We start from the raw sequence: 17913 nt of genomic DNA on the forward strand, positions 1-17913 counted from the left end.
CGATTAACATGATAATCAGAACCAAAACAGATGTTTTTTAGCAGGTCCGAGCTGTAATGGCGCAGCTCTATTCTGGAAAAGGGGGTGGGGAGCAGCAGCTCATTTGCATTTAAAGAGACAGGCCCGAAAAACAGCGCGTTTCTGCTTCCACTCAAAATAGGCATTTTCAAAATGATATAATAAATGATCTGTGGAGTATTTTGAACTGAAACTTCACAGACACATTCTGGGGACACCAGAGACTTATATTACATATTGTAAAAAGGGGCATAATATGTCTCCTTTAAGAAAAATAAAAAGTCAGTAGCTGCTTTACGGTAGGAGTATAGAGCTATAAAATGAATGTGAATCATTTAATGATTCACTTACTCAGATCATGCAATGAGCAATATTTGAGTTCATATTGAGATCTCCAGATTTGATGTCATACTTTGGTATCAGAGCCCAGTTTCAGACACTTTTGAGATCTTTTGGATCTTTTTCTGAAGTTAAAAATAAGACGGCAAAACCTCCATGTACTCTCATTGCTGTCTAGGAGATACAAATAAAGAATAATAAAGAAATGACATTGGTGATTTTCTTTGGTGAAGCTCCAGAAAAGTCGATCGAGGTTCATCTGAGTGTGAGTTTAATTGCTAGTGTTAAATTAGCACGACAATTATCAAAGACTCAGAATCGTGAGAGGCTGGAGTTCGTCCCGTGTGATGTTTAGATCTCCCTCGTTGTGAGCTGTCGACAAGCTGCGAAGCGTTTGGAGTAAATGTCAGGCATGAATAACACATGCACTCAGCTCGACTTTCACAAAGACGCCGAGGTCCAAACTGTTAGGACTCTGTCCATCCAGCAGGAAGAGAAGGAGGAGTGTGAAGACGACTTCCTGGAGAGATGGAGAGAGAGATACGGGGAGGATGTGCTGGAGGAGGGGTGTGAAAGAATGTAGCTCTGATATGTGATCCCGTAAAGCAGCTGATGAGAACATGTGCTCATTTAGAGGTAATGATTAGCTCTGGTCATTTAACCCCAGAGATCCACACAGGGCGATGACCCTCTATCTCTCAATTCAGTTTCAGTTTAATGTACTTCACTGGCATGACAAAATGTGTTCGTTTTGCTTAACTGTATATATTAGTGCAATAATGGTATGTAATATTCGTGCAAATATATTTTGTATATTAAAGTGAACATCAAATCAAATATTACCGTGTATAGGACTGTATACACTTCAGTTTGAAAGTTTGGGGTCTGTAAGATTTTTTTATTTTTTTTTGAAAGAAATAATAGTTTTATTTAGCAAGGATGTATTAAATTGTTTAAAAGTGACAGTAAAGACATTTACAATGTTACAAAAAATTATATTTCAAATAAATGCTGTTCTTTTAAACTTTCTATTTAAAGGATCCTGAAAAAAAACTTCCACAAAAATATTAAGCAGCACAATTGTTTTCAAGATTTATAATAATCAAAAATCAGCATATTAGAATGATTTCTGAAGGATCATGTGACACTGAAGACTGGAGTAATGATGCTAAAAATTCAGCTTTGATCACAAGAATAAATTACATTTTACAATATATTGCAATAGAAAACAGTTATTTTAAATTGAAATACTATTTCACAATATTACTGTTCTTACTGTGTTTTTGATCCAATAAATGCAGCCTTGGTGAGCAGATAAGTCATTAAAAACATTAAAGAAATCTCAGTGCCCCCAAATTAAATTAAATTAACAATAAGACAAAAATAAAAAAGTTAAATAATATTAAATAATATATTCATATTTTTTTATATTTTTAAATAATAATTAAATAATATTGTTAAATATTATTTATTAAATGTTAGATAATAATTATAGTGTGTATATATACACACATACACACACACACGTGTTTGTGTGTGTCAGTAATAGTAATACTGTAATACTGTACACAAGCATCTTCTTTCCCTCTGTTGCCACTTCATATCCATTCCACACTATTTTCCATATACAGTTAGTCATCAGCTGCTGTGATTCATTCATATTTCCAGAATCACATTTGATTGACAAAGCCATTATGACAACCCTCAAAAACATTGTCACCATGACAACATGCCACCCGTCCAACTATTTTAAACCTAACTTTGCTGTCAGCATTCTTACAGCAAGTCATAACTAGACCGCAAAAGAACATTGTAAACAGTTTGACGCTAAAACATGTTTTCAAGAGAGAATCTCCTTTGGTTCTGCTCTTTAACCTTGAACTAAACTTAATATGTCCATTAAAAGCCTTTTAAACCTTAACAGAGCCATATACTGCAGTCGTCAAGTGTTTGCCTAAGAGAGACGTCTGATGTTTTTCCTCGCGAAAAGACTCTAGAGGTCAGATGAGAGCTCAAGAACGGCTCAAACTTGCTCAGATTCGCCAAAGTTTGTAATCAAAACTCTCCTGAACCTAAAAGAGCAACTAAAATGTAGGTTCTAGTTGATCCGTTAACAAGCTAACGCAAACGTGAAGTCGAATGTTTTGTAAAACACGCAGTGCTGAGCTGATTTATAGGACTGCTGTAAAACAAACAGCGATATGATATTGAAGCCATAGATGGAGGGAGGTGTTACACGGTTTGACTTTTGACCTCAAATAAAAGAAGCAGGTGAAACATGATTCCCAGCCTGTCAGAACATTTCCTGTCTGTAAGTCCGTCGGTTCGGAGCATTACTGCTGGAAGCCTACAGATTTGTCAAACCATGGAGATGTTTAACGCAGATTTATAGACAGGAAGTTGAATTTAAATACATTGCTTTGAAAGGTAGGAGTGAGAATTTTTAGGAAAAGGTTTTTTAATAATTATCTCATTTTGACTCATTGTATTGCTAACTGTATTGTTGCGTCTTGGTGTTTCATGTTCGTAATGCAAATGCTGACTGGTGTTTTATCAGTTTTTCTGTTCATGTACATAAACGTCTCGCTTAAGTGATCTAGACGGTCCAAAATGTGGCACTATCCAGGTTAGTCTGAGTTTTGTCTGAACATTAAACTTGAGTATTTATATCCGTTGCTTAAATATCTCTAAAAAAATGACTTTACATATGAGGAAACAGTCGAAACACAGATAGCGTCTTTCCTCTTGCAAGTGTGTGAATATTGTCTCATATGTCTATGTTTGTGTCTCTGGTTCTTTCAGAGCAACGAAAGAAGTACTCAAACTCGAACGTCATCATGCAAGAGACATCGCAATACCATGTGCAGGTGAGTGAGATTCTAAACTATTGATTCTTTTATTTCTGTTTCTTCCTTCTAAGCTTGTTGATTAGCTGAACCTCGCCACCGAGAGATTGGTTTAATATTTAACGTGATTCAACTGGTGACTTGATATCGTAATAAAGCAGTCAGGTCACTTGATCACCGCAGAGATTTGTCAGGGCAGAGTTAACCTCCATCTAAACAGATAATGCAATCTGCGGTCTGAAATCCACATTATACAACAGCTAGTTCCAGTCCTTGAATTCGATTGGCCGAAATGCAGTGGTGCATTTTATGCAGTGCAACCTGAAAGAACCCCAGCAGAACAGGTGAATTAGCCATGCGCAAGTACGTCATTGTTGCGCTAATCAAACAGTAACTTGATCCAGGACTGACTCGAGACGTTCTGTTGAACTTTGTTCTGATCTGTACACATTATTTTCCTTGGTTTGTTTTTCCTCACTTTCACCCTTCACTTGTTGTAAAGACTATATTATGTCTCTTATCTCTTTTTCTCGCTCTCAAACATGCATAAAGTTGATAAACGCCCACGCCAGCCAAAGTCATATCGGGTCTTGAATGCTTCTACACTCTTGTGATATCAGAAGCATCATGCCAAAGTAATCTGAGTTTAGGCACGTAAGAATTTTTTAAAAAACAGATTGAGAGTATTTCTTTTTTTATTGCCCAGATCATTGACTTTTTAAAATTAATTATATTTTTGGTTACATAATTAATGTGAATATTATTCCGAGAACTGGCCGAAGGAGCAAAAATATCTGTAGAAGGGTTTGAAAGTGGTGTTCATGATTCGATTTTTACATTTTCTGTAGAAAATGTCTGTGTTGAACTCACTCCCAAGATTCAGCGGTTTGCTGGGTTGCTTTTAGGGTAGGTGTAGGTGGTTGCTATGGTGTTTAATTGGTTTTAAGACTATTCTAGGTGGTTGCTAGGGTGTTTAGGTAGTTTAACGGCAATTCTAGGTGGTTGCTAGGGTGTTTGAGTTGTTGCTAGGGGGTTTAAGAGGTAATAAGACAGTTCTAGGTGGTTGCTATGGTGTTTGAGTGGTTGCTAGGTTGTTTAAGTAGTTTTAGGACAATTCTACAGTAGGTGGTTGCTAGGGTGTTTAGGTAGTTTAATGGCAATTCTAGGTGGTTGCTAGGGTGTTTGAGTTGTTGATAGGGGGTTTAAGTGGTTATAAGACAATTCTAGGTGGTTGCTAGTGTGTTTGGGTGGTTGCTAGATTGTTTAAGTAGATTTAGGACAATTCTAGGTGGTTGCTATGGTGTTTGAGTGGTTGCTAGGGTGTTTAAGTGGTTATAGGACAATTCCACAGTAGGTGGTTGCTATGGTGTGTAAGTGGTTTTAAGATAATTCTAGGTGGTTGCTAGGGTGTTTTGTGGGTTTTAGTGCACTGCTGGGTGGTTGCTAGAGTGTTTAGGTAGTTCAATGGCAATTATATATGGTTGCTAGGATAGAGTGTTTTAAGGGCATTGCTAGATGGTTTGGGTGGTTTTATGACAATTCTAGGTGGTTGCTAAGGTGTTTGAGTGGTTGCTAGGGGGTTTAACTGGTTTTAAGATAATTATAGGTGGTTGTTAGGGGGTTTGGGTGGTTTAAGGGCAATTCTAGGTTGTTGCTAGGGTATTTGAGTGGCTTAAGGCCGTTGCTAGGGTGTTGGAGGGGTTTTAGGGCAAATCTAAGTGGTTGCTAGCATTTTTAAGTGGGTTTTGGACAATTCTAAGTGGTTGCTAGGGTGTTTGAGTGGTTTTAGGGCAAATCCATGGGGTTGCTAGGGTGTTTGGGTGGTTTTAGGGCATTCCTGTGTGGTTTTTATGGTGTTTGAGTGGTTTAGGGCAATTCTAGGTGGTTTCTCTGGTGTTTGAGTGGTTTTTAGGGCAATTCTAAGTGTTCTCTATGGTGTTTGAGTGGTTTAATGGCAAATCTAAGTGGTTACTAGGGTACACGATTGGTTTTAGGGCAATTCTATGGGGTTGCTAGGGTGTTTGAGGAGTTTTAGGGCAATTCTAGGTTGTTTCAATGGTGTTTGAGTGGTTTTAGGGCAATTCTAAGTGGTTTCTATGGTGTTTGATTGGTTTAATGGCAAATCTAAGTGGTTACTAGGGTACAGGGTGGTTTTAGGGCTATTCTATGGGGTTGCTAGGTTGTTTGAGGAGTTTTAGGGAAATTCTAGGTGGTTTCTATGGTGTTTAAATGGTTTTATGACAATTATAGGTGGTTTCTAGGGTATTTGAGTGGTTTTAGGACAATTCTAGGTAGTTGCTGGGGTGTTTGAGTGGTTTTAGGGCATTCCTATGTGCTTTCTATGGTGTTTGAGTGGTTTTAGGGCAATTCTAAGTGGTTGCTAGGGTGTTTGAGGAGTTTTAGAGCAATTCTAGGTGTTTTCTATGGTGTTTAAGTGGTTTTAGGACTATTGTAGATGGTTGCTAGGGTGTTTGGGTGATTTTAGGGCATTCCTATGTGGTTTCTATGGTGTTTGAGTGGTTTTAGGACAATTCTAGGTGGTTGCTAGGGTGTTTGAGTGGTTTTAGGGAAATATTACGTGGTTGCTATGGGGTTTAGGTGGTTTTAGGGCATTGCCAGTTGGTTTTTAGGGTGCGTGAGTGCTTTTTTGGGTGTTTGGGTGGTTCTTAATAATAAATAAATTTCCCTGCTAAACCTAAAACCCACTGAAGAATAGGGGTGTGCGATATAATGATTTTTGATCGTGGATGATAAAAATGTCTCCACGATCTGCTTTTTAAGAAATATCGTAGTATCGTGCTACAGTCTCATATTCTTGCAGTTCTGGTGCCTCCATCTCAATATACTGTACAACGCCACATGCATTCACATCAGTGTTAACTCAGTGGTAGTGTTAAGGCCTGTTCACACCAAGAGCGATAACTATAAAGATAACGATATTAGCGTCCACACCAGCGAACGATATTGTCTGTTTATTCTAAGCGCACACGCGTCTGACGCTTTAAATTCTCCAGCTCGTTACAGCAGGATGGATTCTGATTGACTGTCAATGTTTTTATCATTCATCAGCTGGAAAAAAAATCGTTCTGAAAGTGATTCCAACGATATTGTTTCTCTGTGCCTTTATCGTTATACTTGTGGTGTGGACTCTGCTATTCTTTAATACTGAGAAAGATTTTTAGAACTATACCTTTATCGTTATCTTTATAGTTATCGTCCTTGGTGTGAACGGGCTTTACTCTCACAGGGCACTGTACTTATTCGCAGTCACAAAAGTACTTTTACTCATCTGCTATAAAGCCTTGCCGGTTAAATGTTTCATTTGCGCGCTGGTCTGACGTGCACTGAGTGCCGCGTACACCTGAACCGTGCGCACTAAAAAGCCTGTCAAACAGGGCCTGATTACTGAACTAAGTTATCTTTTGCGCTAATACTGTCAAAACACACAAGGTTTACATATAGACTAAGTTGGTTATGTCTACAATGAAAGTAAACAGTTGAGAGAAAAACGGATACGTATATTAGATGCGTCTAGCTCTCAAAGGGACAGTACTAAACATGCAGCCGACTATCATTAAAGGGATAGTTCACTCTAAAATGTAATTTCTGTCATTATATACTCACTCACATGTTGTCCCAAACCTGTATTAATTTCTTTCTTGTGCTGAACAAAAAAGAAGATATTTTGAAGAATGTGGGTAACCAAACAGTTGCTGGTCCACATTGAATTTGATAGTAGGAAAAAAATACTATGGAAGTCACTGTGGACCTGCAACTGTTTGGTTTTCCACGTTCTTCAAAAAATAATTTATGTTCAGCAGAAGAAATAAACTCCTTCAGGTTTAAAACAACTTTTGAGTGAGTAAATGATGTTATAAAAATAAAACACTATGACAGAATTGACAGACAGATGACAGAAGTTTTATTTTTGGGTGAACTATTCCTTTAACGATAATGAAACAACTCACTGACTGACAGCAGCTCTTGTTGAGTTTACCTAAACAGCTTCATGGAAACCACTGACCTGGTGTACTCTCTTGTAAACGGCTGTATATGTGCAAACATCTCGACAACCATCTCAAAGTTAAACTTTCTTTTGTGCAGTTGAAAGTTGGTTGGACTACATCCTGTTAAAGTCTTTCCACTTTCCGAGTCTGATCAAGACGTGTCAAACGTGTTTGTGTTGGATTGTCTGGTTAATCCACAGCAGCCATGCTGAGATCTCCTTCCCTTATATAACTAGTGACAATACTTAATCTGCTTATGAATCATGCATGATGCTTTGAATAATTTGCTCTCTTTGATGGGATCACTGTTTGTCACATAGTATTGTGACACGTAAACGCACACCCACCGACACACACACACACGGGTGTGGTTAAAGTGCTGAAGTAGATATAAAAATATTATAAGGAGGCGTGTGCTAACATTACTCACTCAGTCGAAATGACAATTAATTCCTTTAAGAGCAACACCCAATGACATTCAGAAAGAGAACCTATGTAGGTTTATTTTAGACCATTGGGACATTCACCTAATTATCTACTACTGAAAAATCACCAATAAGATCTCTTTAATACCGCACGCAGCCTTTTCTCCTAGAATGCAATGGAATAAAATGGAGAGAAACTCAAATCTGTTTAGTTTTTGTAGTTGGCACAGGAAAAAAAAACCATTTGATTTTTACAGATTTCTGGAGTCTAAATAGTCATTTGGGATGCAAAATATATTTAAAAGTGTGCTGTATTATCTGGAACTGTTTAAATGCACTAATTTTTGCTTTCTCTTTCCACATGAAGTGAATTATGTGACATTTACTGTGTAGAGAATATTGAATAAATGAGCAAGTCAAATGGTTTTGCATTTTCTCTAAAATCATTACTATAGCACTAATATATCTTATTTAATGCACATGCAAATGACAGTGCCACAGTCCATCTTAAAGATGTGAAATGTGAAAACCGAATTGTATTTGTTTGCATTGCATCGCTTTCGCAATGAGCTTCCACACTCATCTGTGTGTTTGCAGCATCTCTCTACATTTGTCATGGATAAATCAGAGTCCATTGCTACAGTAGATGACGCGATCAAGAAGCTGAAGCTGCTGGACTCCAAAGACAAAATCTGGACACAGGAAATGCTGCTGCAGGTGACGGACAAATCCATCAAACTCCTGGACTGCGTGACCAAGGTGAGCGGGATCTTTCCTTGTGTGCGCACATAGGCAAATTAATTGACTTTGGTAAAGTCAATATAAAATTCACACTATTTACTTTCTTAATCCATGTTCGTTGTCTTATTTTGAATGATTCATTGTTGCATTGCAATGAAATATTTTTTGTCTTTGTAATCTTTCATCATAATGTACTGTCGTTTGCACTGACGTCACCTAGGCCATGGCTTTTCAGTCAATTCTGGCCTATTTTGTCCTATAGAAAATCCTGTATGATACCGGGTTTGCACGTTTTTACCAGTTCAAAACCAATTTGCATCTTAAATGCTCAGTAAAAATTAAACGCACACTTGAGATCATGAAAATGAGAACCGATTGAAGACATTAGCATGTTCCACACCTGTTCATCAAACAAAGCCTCTTCTAACCCTATGGCCTAGTGTAATCTGATCTGATCTGGAATAACTGGATAGGGAGCATTTCGTCCGTGTGAATCGATTGTGATTATGCCATCATTATTCTGGTAATATGTGACCATAAATGCCAACATTACTAGATCTTTGACCTCATTAATGATTGCAATTATTTTTTTCAGGATCGAAGTGTCTTTTGTGTTTTCATAAAGTACTTACAGAAATGATTTAATTTTAATTGATTTAATTGACAGTTTAATTAAAATAATAAAAAAAAAAAATTAAATTAAATTAAATTAAATAAAACAAAATATATAATAATATAATATAAATAAAAAATAAAATAAAATAAACATTTCTGAGAGACAAGTTACAAGTAAATATTATATTTTTTGAGTTTTTGTACTTTGTGTTTATATATTTTAATTATATTTTTTTAACATTTTATTTTGCATTTAACCCTCTGGGGTCCGAGGGTGTTTTGGGGCCTGGAAAAGTTTTGACATGCCCTGACATTTGTGCTTTTTTTCAGTTGCTTACAAACATTTGAATGTCTAAAGTTTAATAACACTGTAATCAGCACAAACTGGGCTACAATAATATGTGAGCAGCATGTATGTACGTGATTGTGTTTTTGAGAAAACAACGTTTATGCGTGCTTAGTGAAAAACTACAATTTTAAAGTCACTGAAATAAGGCCATAAAACACATACAGAACATTTGATCACAAGACTTTTGAGAACAGGTCTTGAAGTCTAGAGTTTTTGCTTCAAAAGTATGTGAAAATCATCTTACTCACTCATTCACAGAAAACAATATATTGATTAAAATTTTCTAAGACACATTTTGTATTTAAATGCTGTATTACTCTTATATGTACGGTCAAGTATGAAGGAGCATTTTAGTTCTTTTCGCTGTCATCATTCAAATCTTCAAAAAGTTCCGCCGCCGGAACTCTCGACCCCAGGAGGTTAATATATAATATACATTTTCTTGATTTGCAGTTTCTCTTTATATTTTTTTAATAAATTTTTTAACAAGCATTTTAGGGTTAGGTGATATAAAGTTCATTTTAAAGGTCTAATTCTCCTTTCTTTCACTCAGGAAGAGCTTGAAAACTTTCCTCTGGCCACTGTCCATCATTGTCAGACGTTGTTGAACCAGACCAGATATCCGTCCGTCCTTCTGCTCATCTGTCAGGACAATGAACAACACAAACCAGACATTCACTTCTTCTACTGCGACGAAGTGGAGGTGAGACTCACACACACAAACTTGTAGACATAAGAAAAGTATCATGGTACTTGAAATGCATGACATTTGATGCATTTTAGGTTTAATCAGGTGCTGTTATTCTTCAGACATTATGAGAAATGTTGTATCCATAAGCAACAGCAAAACAAACACTCACGCACATACAGACACAATCATCAAACCTATGTGAATTTCATCTCTATAATCTCCCATGCCTGAACGATTAATAAAAACGGACCTTTACACCCCTGCAGTATGATGATAAACGCTATCGAGAGCTGCTTTCACTGGATCCGTGTGTGTGGTTGTGTTTTAGGCAGAGATGGTGCACGCTGACATTGATAGCGCTCTGGGAGACAACACACGCGGCAAGAAGACGCGACCGCAAACGCTAAAGTGAGTCCCAGCTCTCATAGACACAAACAAACGCTACTGGAGTGGTTTTTAAATAACTAATTACTAGCCAGAATGACTGACACCAAGTTTCACAACACTTCTACCCACTGAACAGACTGTATGTCTACTGACGTCCTAAAGACACGTAACAGGATCAGCAGATAGTAAAGCCACATTTACTTTAAGGTTGCTGTGTGTAATAGTTGTTCATTTATTTAGGGATACTACAGTATCAGCGCTGGGCTTTAGTTACATTCTGACTTCAGGTGTGATTTTCTTCCTTAAAAACCGGTTACAGGTTCATCAGAGATAGTAGACTGTACAGCTATTCACACACACACACACACACACACACACACACATATTAGCTCCATTGTAAGTGACTAATGAGAAGTGCACAGGAGACGCAATTCACAATTGATTTAGCATGCTAAGCTTACAAAGAAATTCCCATAAAATACACAAATATTGAGTAAAATAGTACATTTTTAATTAGATCAAACAATTTTGATACTTTTTAGTATTGATTTAGTTCTATTTATAATCAACACTGCCCGCATTCTCCACCACCTGAGCTCATCACAAGCAGTTTGTCTCTGCAAATTGTATGATAGGAAGGCAAAGCCTATCATTTGGCCAAAATGAGCCATCATTAAAAGCTAGGGGTGGTAGTTTTAAGCAATTGCTAGGTGGTTCTTAGGATGTTTCGCCACATAAATTCCTACTGTGTCATATTTGATACACACATTTCTAAGGCATCTAAATTATCAATATGACCAAAACCATGCTGAAAAACCGGTTTTACACAAACACTACATGCCTTCTGTCATCTGATTGATAGTTTATACTTTTTTAGCGAGTAAAAGGCCTTGTAAATTGTAAAAAAAACATCCTCTGTTAGGTTGTTGTACACTTGTCTTTTTACTGTGAAATCTTTAGTGATTTTTATAAAGCAAGCATGAGAATAACTTTTATATTCCCTAGTAAAAAAGTAATACTTTTAATTTGCATTTATGTCATACAAAGTATCGTTCAAATCTATTAACATATTTACTGACATTACACTCGAGACTTACACATATTAGAGTACTACTAGTACACAATGCACATTTCTTAATATTAAGCCTAAAATGTGTTTTAATGTCACTACTGATGAGGATTGTATGATCTTTCAATAATATCGGCCTTCAAATGCAAGATATTTAAAGTGTACGTGAAGTATACTTGCAATAGTTCCACTTTAGCACAATCGAATATACTTAAGTATATCTTTAGTTGGATTTAAATTTCAATTAAAGTGCATTAAGCCCAAGAGTAGTTGTTCCAATTTAGCAGACTTAAGTATATCAGTTTAGTATACTAAAAGTACAACTGCAGGGTATTTTTTATTACGTACATAAATATGTAAATGTATTTGTAGTATACATTATCCATACATCTCATTTTAGAAAAGTATGACAACTGATATTCATAAGTATTTTATAGAAGTAGTCTGCTCTACTCTTATAAAAATTTCATTGATTTACATTACAAGCTATTAGAAATGTATCTTTTTGGGCATATAAATATCAGAAACAGTCCCAAATTGCATATTTTTGTTCAGTTTGGGCCTCCTCAAGTATGAACTCCATATTATCACTATATAACACTATATGAACCATAAAAGCCTGATATATCAAATATGATACTCAACAAAAACAACAGCAAAAAAATATGCTACAACTTTTTTTGTAGATTATTTAATATTTTGTCTAAAGATTCAACAAACTTTTCCATTTCACAAACTTGGACTATTATTTAATATGTCAGTAGGGCTGTGAATCTTTGGGTAGACAGCGAATCGATTCGATTCACGATTCATAGGTTTTCAATTCGATTCAAGAATGATTTTTGCAAATTCAGAATGATTCAATTCGATTCGATTAACGATTCGATTCTGCATTCTTTAAGTGCATTCACAGGATTATTTAAATGCTTCCCCTAAATTCTTTAAATGCTTAGTCAGGGGGCAAATTACACTTCTTTTTTTTTTACAAGGAATTCTTTTCTTATCTCTTACTTTGAATTTGCTATAAGAAATCAAATACACTTCTGGACAATAATCAAATCATTTGTAATCTATATATTTTTTTCCTAATGGCAATTTTATGATCGTTTTATATACTACAAACAATTATTAAAATTTTCTGCACAGAATTAGGTAGAAAATATACTTTATAGTTTCTGTACTGTAATAAATGATATGTCAATTAGCACTGCATCATTCAAAAATTTTATTTATTTATTGTGCTTATTGTCTTAACGTTTCAGTTGATTCTGCTTTGTATACAGTTTATCTGCAGATATAGCCTGGCACGTCTATGAGCGCGAGATCACTTCTCTTTCAGTGCGAAAACATCTTTATCTCATTTTCATTTTCATAAAATGCTATAGTCTTTAACTTTTCCTCTCCATCGGCGAATTATGATTCTGAAAGAAAACGCGCCCGATGTCTGTTTGCTATTGTTAGAACTAATTTCTCATTCAATGGAACTGTGCGTATGCTTTAGACGCTTACATTTTTGCTCTGTCCAATAAATGCGCAGCCTTCGACTGCTCAGGTAATGTCGTCGGCATGACTGAGAGCCATTGAAAGAACTACAGAAAAGTAAAACTACTTCACTTTAGCATTACTGGCCACGAGTACTAAGGAGAGATCACACATCAGCTGCTCAAAAAAAGTGTCAGTGAGACGAACGAAGCGCGAGCGCAATCCTGTGACAGTCACAGGCGGTAAATAGTGGAGCGCGTGAAGGAGAGATGCGAGGGCACGAACACTGTTCAAGGTCTCCATTAATTCGTGCTTGTAGTAATTTAATGTGTATATATTTTGAAAGCATTGAATTGCGATAGAAATCGCGATTCACTCGATTCTTAGCGTTTTAAATCGACTACTGTCTGAAATCGGCGATTCACGAATCAAAAATCCATGTTGCAAGATCGATGCATTGCATTGTCAGGATTTGTAATCGATGCATCGAGAAAACGAGTGAATCGTTACAGCCCTATATGTCAGGCTTTGCAGGGTCGAGGGCACTTCTAGGTGGTTGTTGGGGTGTTTGAGTGGGTTAAGGGCATTGCTAAGTGGTTGTAAAGGTGTTGCTAGTCAGTTTTTAATTAGATTAGACCAACTTGGATTCTTTTTAGTACTGAATTAATTGATTAGTTTATAATTTAGAAGTTTATAATTGACATTGCCCGCATTCTCCACCATCTGAGCTCGTCACATTGCATTAAGGGATTGCATTCTCAACAAATTATACGTGCTGACAAGGGTAATTTCGGGCAAATCCTAAACTTTGCCAAAATTATCTATGTTTAAAGTTGCTAACTACCTTTTAGTCTGCCTTAAAATACTTCCTATGTAGGCTGCAAACTAAGTTTTTGAGCACAGGCATTTTCTCTCTCCTCTACACCAGGATGAACCAAGAAAAGATGAAACACCAACGGGAGAGCATCATCCCGGCCTCTGAGCCTAGAAATCCTGGCCCTGGGGTCAAGGGTCGCGTAGCAGCTACGGACATGAAAGGTGCCAAACACACAGACGCAAAATGCCTCTATGCTTACGTTTACAGTAAATGCATGGATCGTAAATACTCTGCATGTTTGTCTCAGATGAACTGTCGATGCAGGACCCCGAGTCCAATATGAAACTGGCCCAGCGGATCGAAAAGGACGTGGTGAGTGCCTGCGTATCACTGGATATCCACACACGTAAAACACACTCAACCATTGAGTGTATCAGATTCGTGTAATGCTGTAACTCAGGCCGTGTGTTTTCACTCTGTGTGTGTCATTCAGCAAATCCTGAACTGCACTCTAGACGACATCGAGATCTTCATTGCACGTCTTCATAAAGCGGCAGAGGCTTTCGTGCAACTCAACCAGCGCAACAGAAGCAAGAAAAACAAAAAGAGAGGACCGGCAGGTACATATGCATTTCATTTAACGCAGCATTCGTTTATTCATTAGACAAAGCACTTATTAGCTTGTTATGCTTAGGAAAGCAACACGTGTAAATACATTTACATGCTTTGCTAAACTAACATGATTCTCATGTGTGTGTGTTTTAGAGGGAATGCTAACACTACGAGCTAAACCTCCATCAGAAGGCGAGTTTATCGACTGTCTTCAGAAGTTGAAACTCTCTTTCAATCTGCTGGTGGGTTTCTCCTGTCTCTCATTGCTCCTAAACTGAAAAAAAAATGCCTTTAAACATAAATACACAATGTTTTAACTCATGTAAAACTGCTGTGGTTTTATTTAAAAGATCATCTGGAATATTTGCACTCGAATGTAAACATTTTATGACATGCTGAAAAAAACAAGAGCAAATTTCGTTATTAAAAAAATTGGTTGTTTTTAGTTTAAGTGACAATTTATGTAAGAATTGTTTTATGGATGAAATACAGGCAACTTTATTTCTGCTCAGTTTCATGAAAGAGGCCCATAATGTGAGTGAGTGAAGTGTGTTGACGGTCTGTGTGCGCTCTCTACAGGCCAAACTGAAGAAACACATCCAGAACCCCAGCGCTGCAGAGCTCGTGCACTTCCTGTTTGGACCACTGGAACTGGTGAGGAACTGAACACATGTACAAAATAAAAACACACCATAAACTTCTCTTGCTTTTATTATAGAAATTGATGCTTAGAATTACGTCAGACTAAATAAATGCTAATGTTACCGCTAAAAGTCAGCTTTTTGGATTTAATAATAATAAAAAAAAGAATTAAAATTGCAAACAAAATAAATAAATAAATAAATAAAGACAATTAAAAATGCAAATAAAATATAAATAAATGCTAATGTTATTGCTAAAAGACAACTTTTTGGATTTAATAAAAAAAAAAAATACAAAACTAAAATATATTTATACAGTTTTTAACTTATTTTAGTGTTATATAAGCTATATATACAATTTATATTTTATATATTATGTAACATTATTTTGTATAAAGATTTTTTTCTTTTTTGAAAGTAGTAATTATTGTATTATATATATATATATATATATATATATATATATATAATATAAATAACCCTAAATAAGTCATCTTAGATGAATCAATAATTGTAAATAAATTAAATCATTATGAATCTTATTTACCTTTGAGAACACCCGAAAAAATTGCCTTTTGACAGTAGCACAATAATATAATAGTAATAATTATAATCATCATCATCATCCTGTTTGGTATAACAACAGAATGCAATGGTGTATAACAGGCCTCATTCAATCATAATGTGTACACTTTGTACACAGCTCTTGATTACTAAAAAACTTGTTTGTCTGTGAATTCAGATACTGCAGAGTTGTGGCAGTCCCGAGCTGCCGCGTGCGGTCATCTCTCCTCACCTGTCCCGGGACACAGTGGACTTCCTGAGAGGACACCTGACTCCCAAAGAGATGACCATCTTTGAGCTGCTGGGAGACGGTTGGACGCGGCCCAGGTGATGATTCAGCCGCTGTGGATGTGTTACAGGAGTGTGTGTGTGCCAGTGGTAAACAGATACATCGAGCTGCGTAATCAGCCAGTGTTTCTCATTTTGAGATGATCAGTATCAGATGATGGTAGTTCCCTCTTGTGTCAATCCTAAAATTGGCATTTCAATGGTTAAATAAACAGGATTACTTAGGTTTACTGGGAATTGAGCAAATAATGTAAAGTTTTTAATTTTAGCAGTTTTGACTAGTGATTAGGGATGCACCATACTGGCCTCCTGTACTCGTACTCGTACTCGTTAAAATGCCCCGATACCAAACGCCGATACCACACAGCATGTGATAAGCGCCATATTTAAACAAAGAAACACTGACAACAGACAGCAGAAAGGAGTTATGGATGTCTACTACGAAGTATATGTATGCAATGAATATAACGTTAAACATTCAGTATTAACGCCTGTATAGCTGATGTGTGCGAACTGATAAACAAAGCGCGCTGAGTGGATTGAGCGCGCGGCGGCGCACATGCGCGAGCTTGTCGAGTGAATATACCTTTCTCACAGACATCATTGGAAAGTTCCCTAGAAGATAAATAATCCCAAAATAACCCTAAATGAATAACATCTTTTTTCATGTTTAAATTTGAGGACACCCCAAAATGGGCAGATTTATCTAAATTCTGGCTGAGCTATGTTGTATAACTTGTATAACTGTTGTATAATTGTATAAGTAATTAGTATATTATATTTTATGTTGTTATATGTATCCTTTTTTTAGAAATTGATTAAAATTACTACAGACCAAAACCTTAATGCTAATGCTACAGCAAAGACAACTTTTAGCATTTTATAAAAAAATAATTAAAATTACAAAAAAAAAAAAAAATTATTAATCTTTAGTATATTGAGCAGAAAACTTTCTCAACTGATGCAGCTCTCCGGTGAATTTTAAGTATGTACAGAGGGCACTACAGGTTTATGTATGTTATTAGTTGTTTCAGACGTCTGTTGAAAACCTGCCTATCACATTTATTGATAGGTAGTGTTGTGGGCGTTGCATTATAACAGCCCTTTGTTACAGTCATCAGTGAGACAGAATAACCATCTTTTCCTCACATGTATTAAATCCTGTAGATATTTTGTATTTCTGGTGTTGCTACTAATAGGAATTTAAAATGAGGGAATATATCTAAAAGTCCAGAACAATGGTTTACAAGCTGTTTACAAATAATATTACAGATGAGGGGTCTGTTTGTCACACAGTAGAGTTCCCTAGCAGCTGTTTTGGAAGCTGATTTCTATTGTCTAGTTCATTTTTTTAACCTGCCCTCAAAACTAAAATACCCACATCATCATATTTATGCAATAACAACGGGGTAACAAATGAACAGAAGAAAACCACACTAGCTTTCATATATGAACCAACTATATAATAAAGGTATATCTGAACAGACAAGTTAAACAGCATTCAGGTTAAGGGTGTTAATGTCAGGTCTCAAAATACAGTTTATGCAGTTTATCCATTACTTGTAATCTATCTATCTATGTACTGTATGTTACATTTGGCTGTTTCATCAAATGTTTGTTTTGCAATTGTTTTACTTTCTGGCTTAAATTTCTTTCTTGTTTGAATTTTTACATTTTAAAGTCTTTCACTGCAGATGCAAACAAACTCTGATATTTTACATTTATACTCATAATCAAAAGCAAAAAGTGAAGAAATTTTTTAGATACCATGTTCATGACCAGCATGTATTAGATCTCAAATCAGATGTCTATTATGATGATGTCTGTTCTCCAACAAAACATTTATTTAATTCTGTTATTAAAGTACATGATCCTGTCTCGCACAGCTACAATAATAACACGTTACATTGCATTAATTGCTTATATGTTATATAATTAAACATACACAGCCCAGGCCCAGCAAACCATCAGCACTGTAAATCCAAAAATATGGTGAAAAAGGTGAATAATAAAAAAAAAAAA

General features: G+C 36.1%; 1 protein-coding gene across 3 annotated transcripts in view; it reads left to right on the top strand.

The window, feature by feature from the left end:
* Positions 1–17913, top strand: part of LOC107732282 (epidermal growth factor receptor kinase substrate 8-like protein 2) — a 51842-nt gene that overhangs the window by 26139 nt on the left and 7790 nt on the right. For 2 of the 3 annotated variants that reach the window (XM_016543554.1, XM_016543553.1), the window contains 10 exons: positions 3160–3224; positions 8233–8394; positions 9894–10043; positions 10360–10439; positions 13898–14007; positions 14094–14158; positions 14280–14406; positions 14552–14640; positions 14978–15052; positions 15782–15930. In XM_016543554.1, the coding sequence (XP_016399040.1) occupies positions 3160–3224; positions 8233–8394; positions 9894–10043; positions 10360–10439; positions 13898–14007; positions 14094–14158; positions 14280–14406; positions 14552–14640; positions 14978–15052; positions 15782–15930 (1072 nt within the window). Of the gene's footprint in view, positions 1–2898; positions 2984–3159; positions 3225–8232; positions 8395–9893; positions 10044–10359; positions 10440–13897; positions 14008–14093; positions 14159–14279; positions 14407–14551; positions 14641–14977; positions 15053–15781; positions 15931–17913 lie in introns of those variants that run through there. The other variant, XM_016543555.1, reaches the window with a different exon arrangement.

Source organism: Sinocyclocheilus rhinocerous, unplaced genomic scaffold, assembly GCF_001515625.1.
Source record: "Sinocyclocheilus rhinocerous isolate Xijiao unplaced genomic scaffold, SAMN03320098_v1.1 scaffold38, whole genome shotgun sequence".
NCBI classification, from domain to species: Eukaryota; Metazoa; Chordata; class Actinopteri; order Cypriniformes; family Cyprinidae; genus Sinocyclocheilus; species Sinocyclocheilus rhinocerous.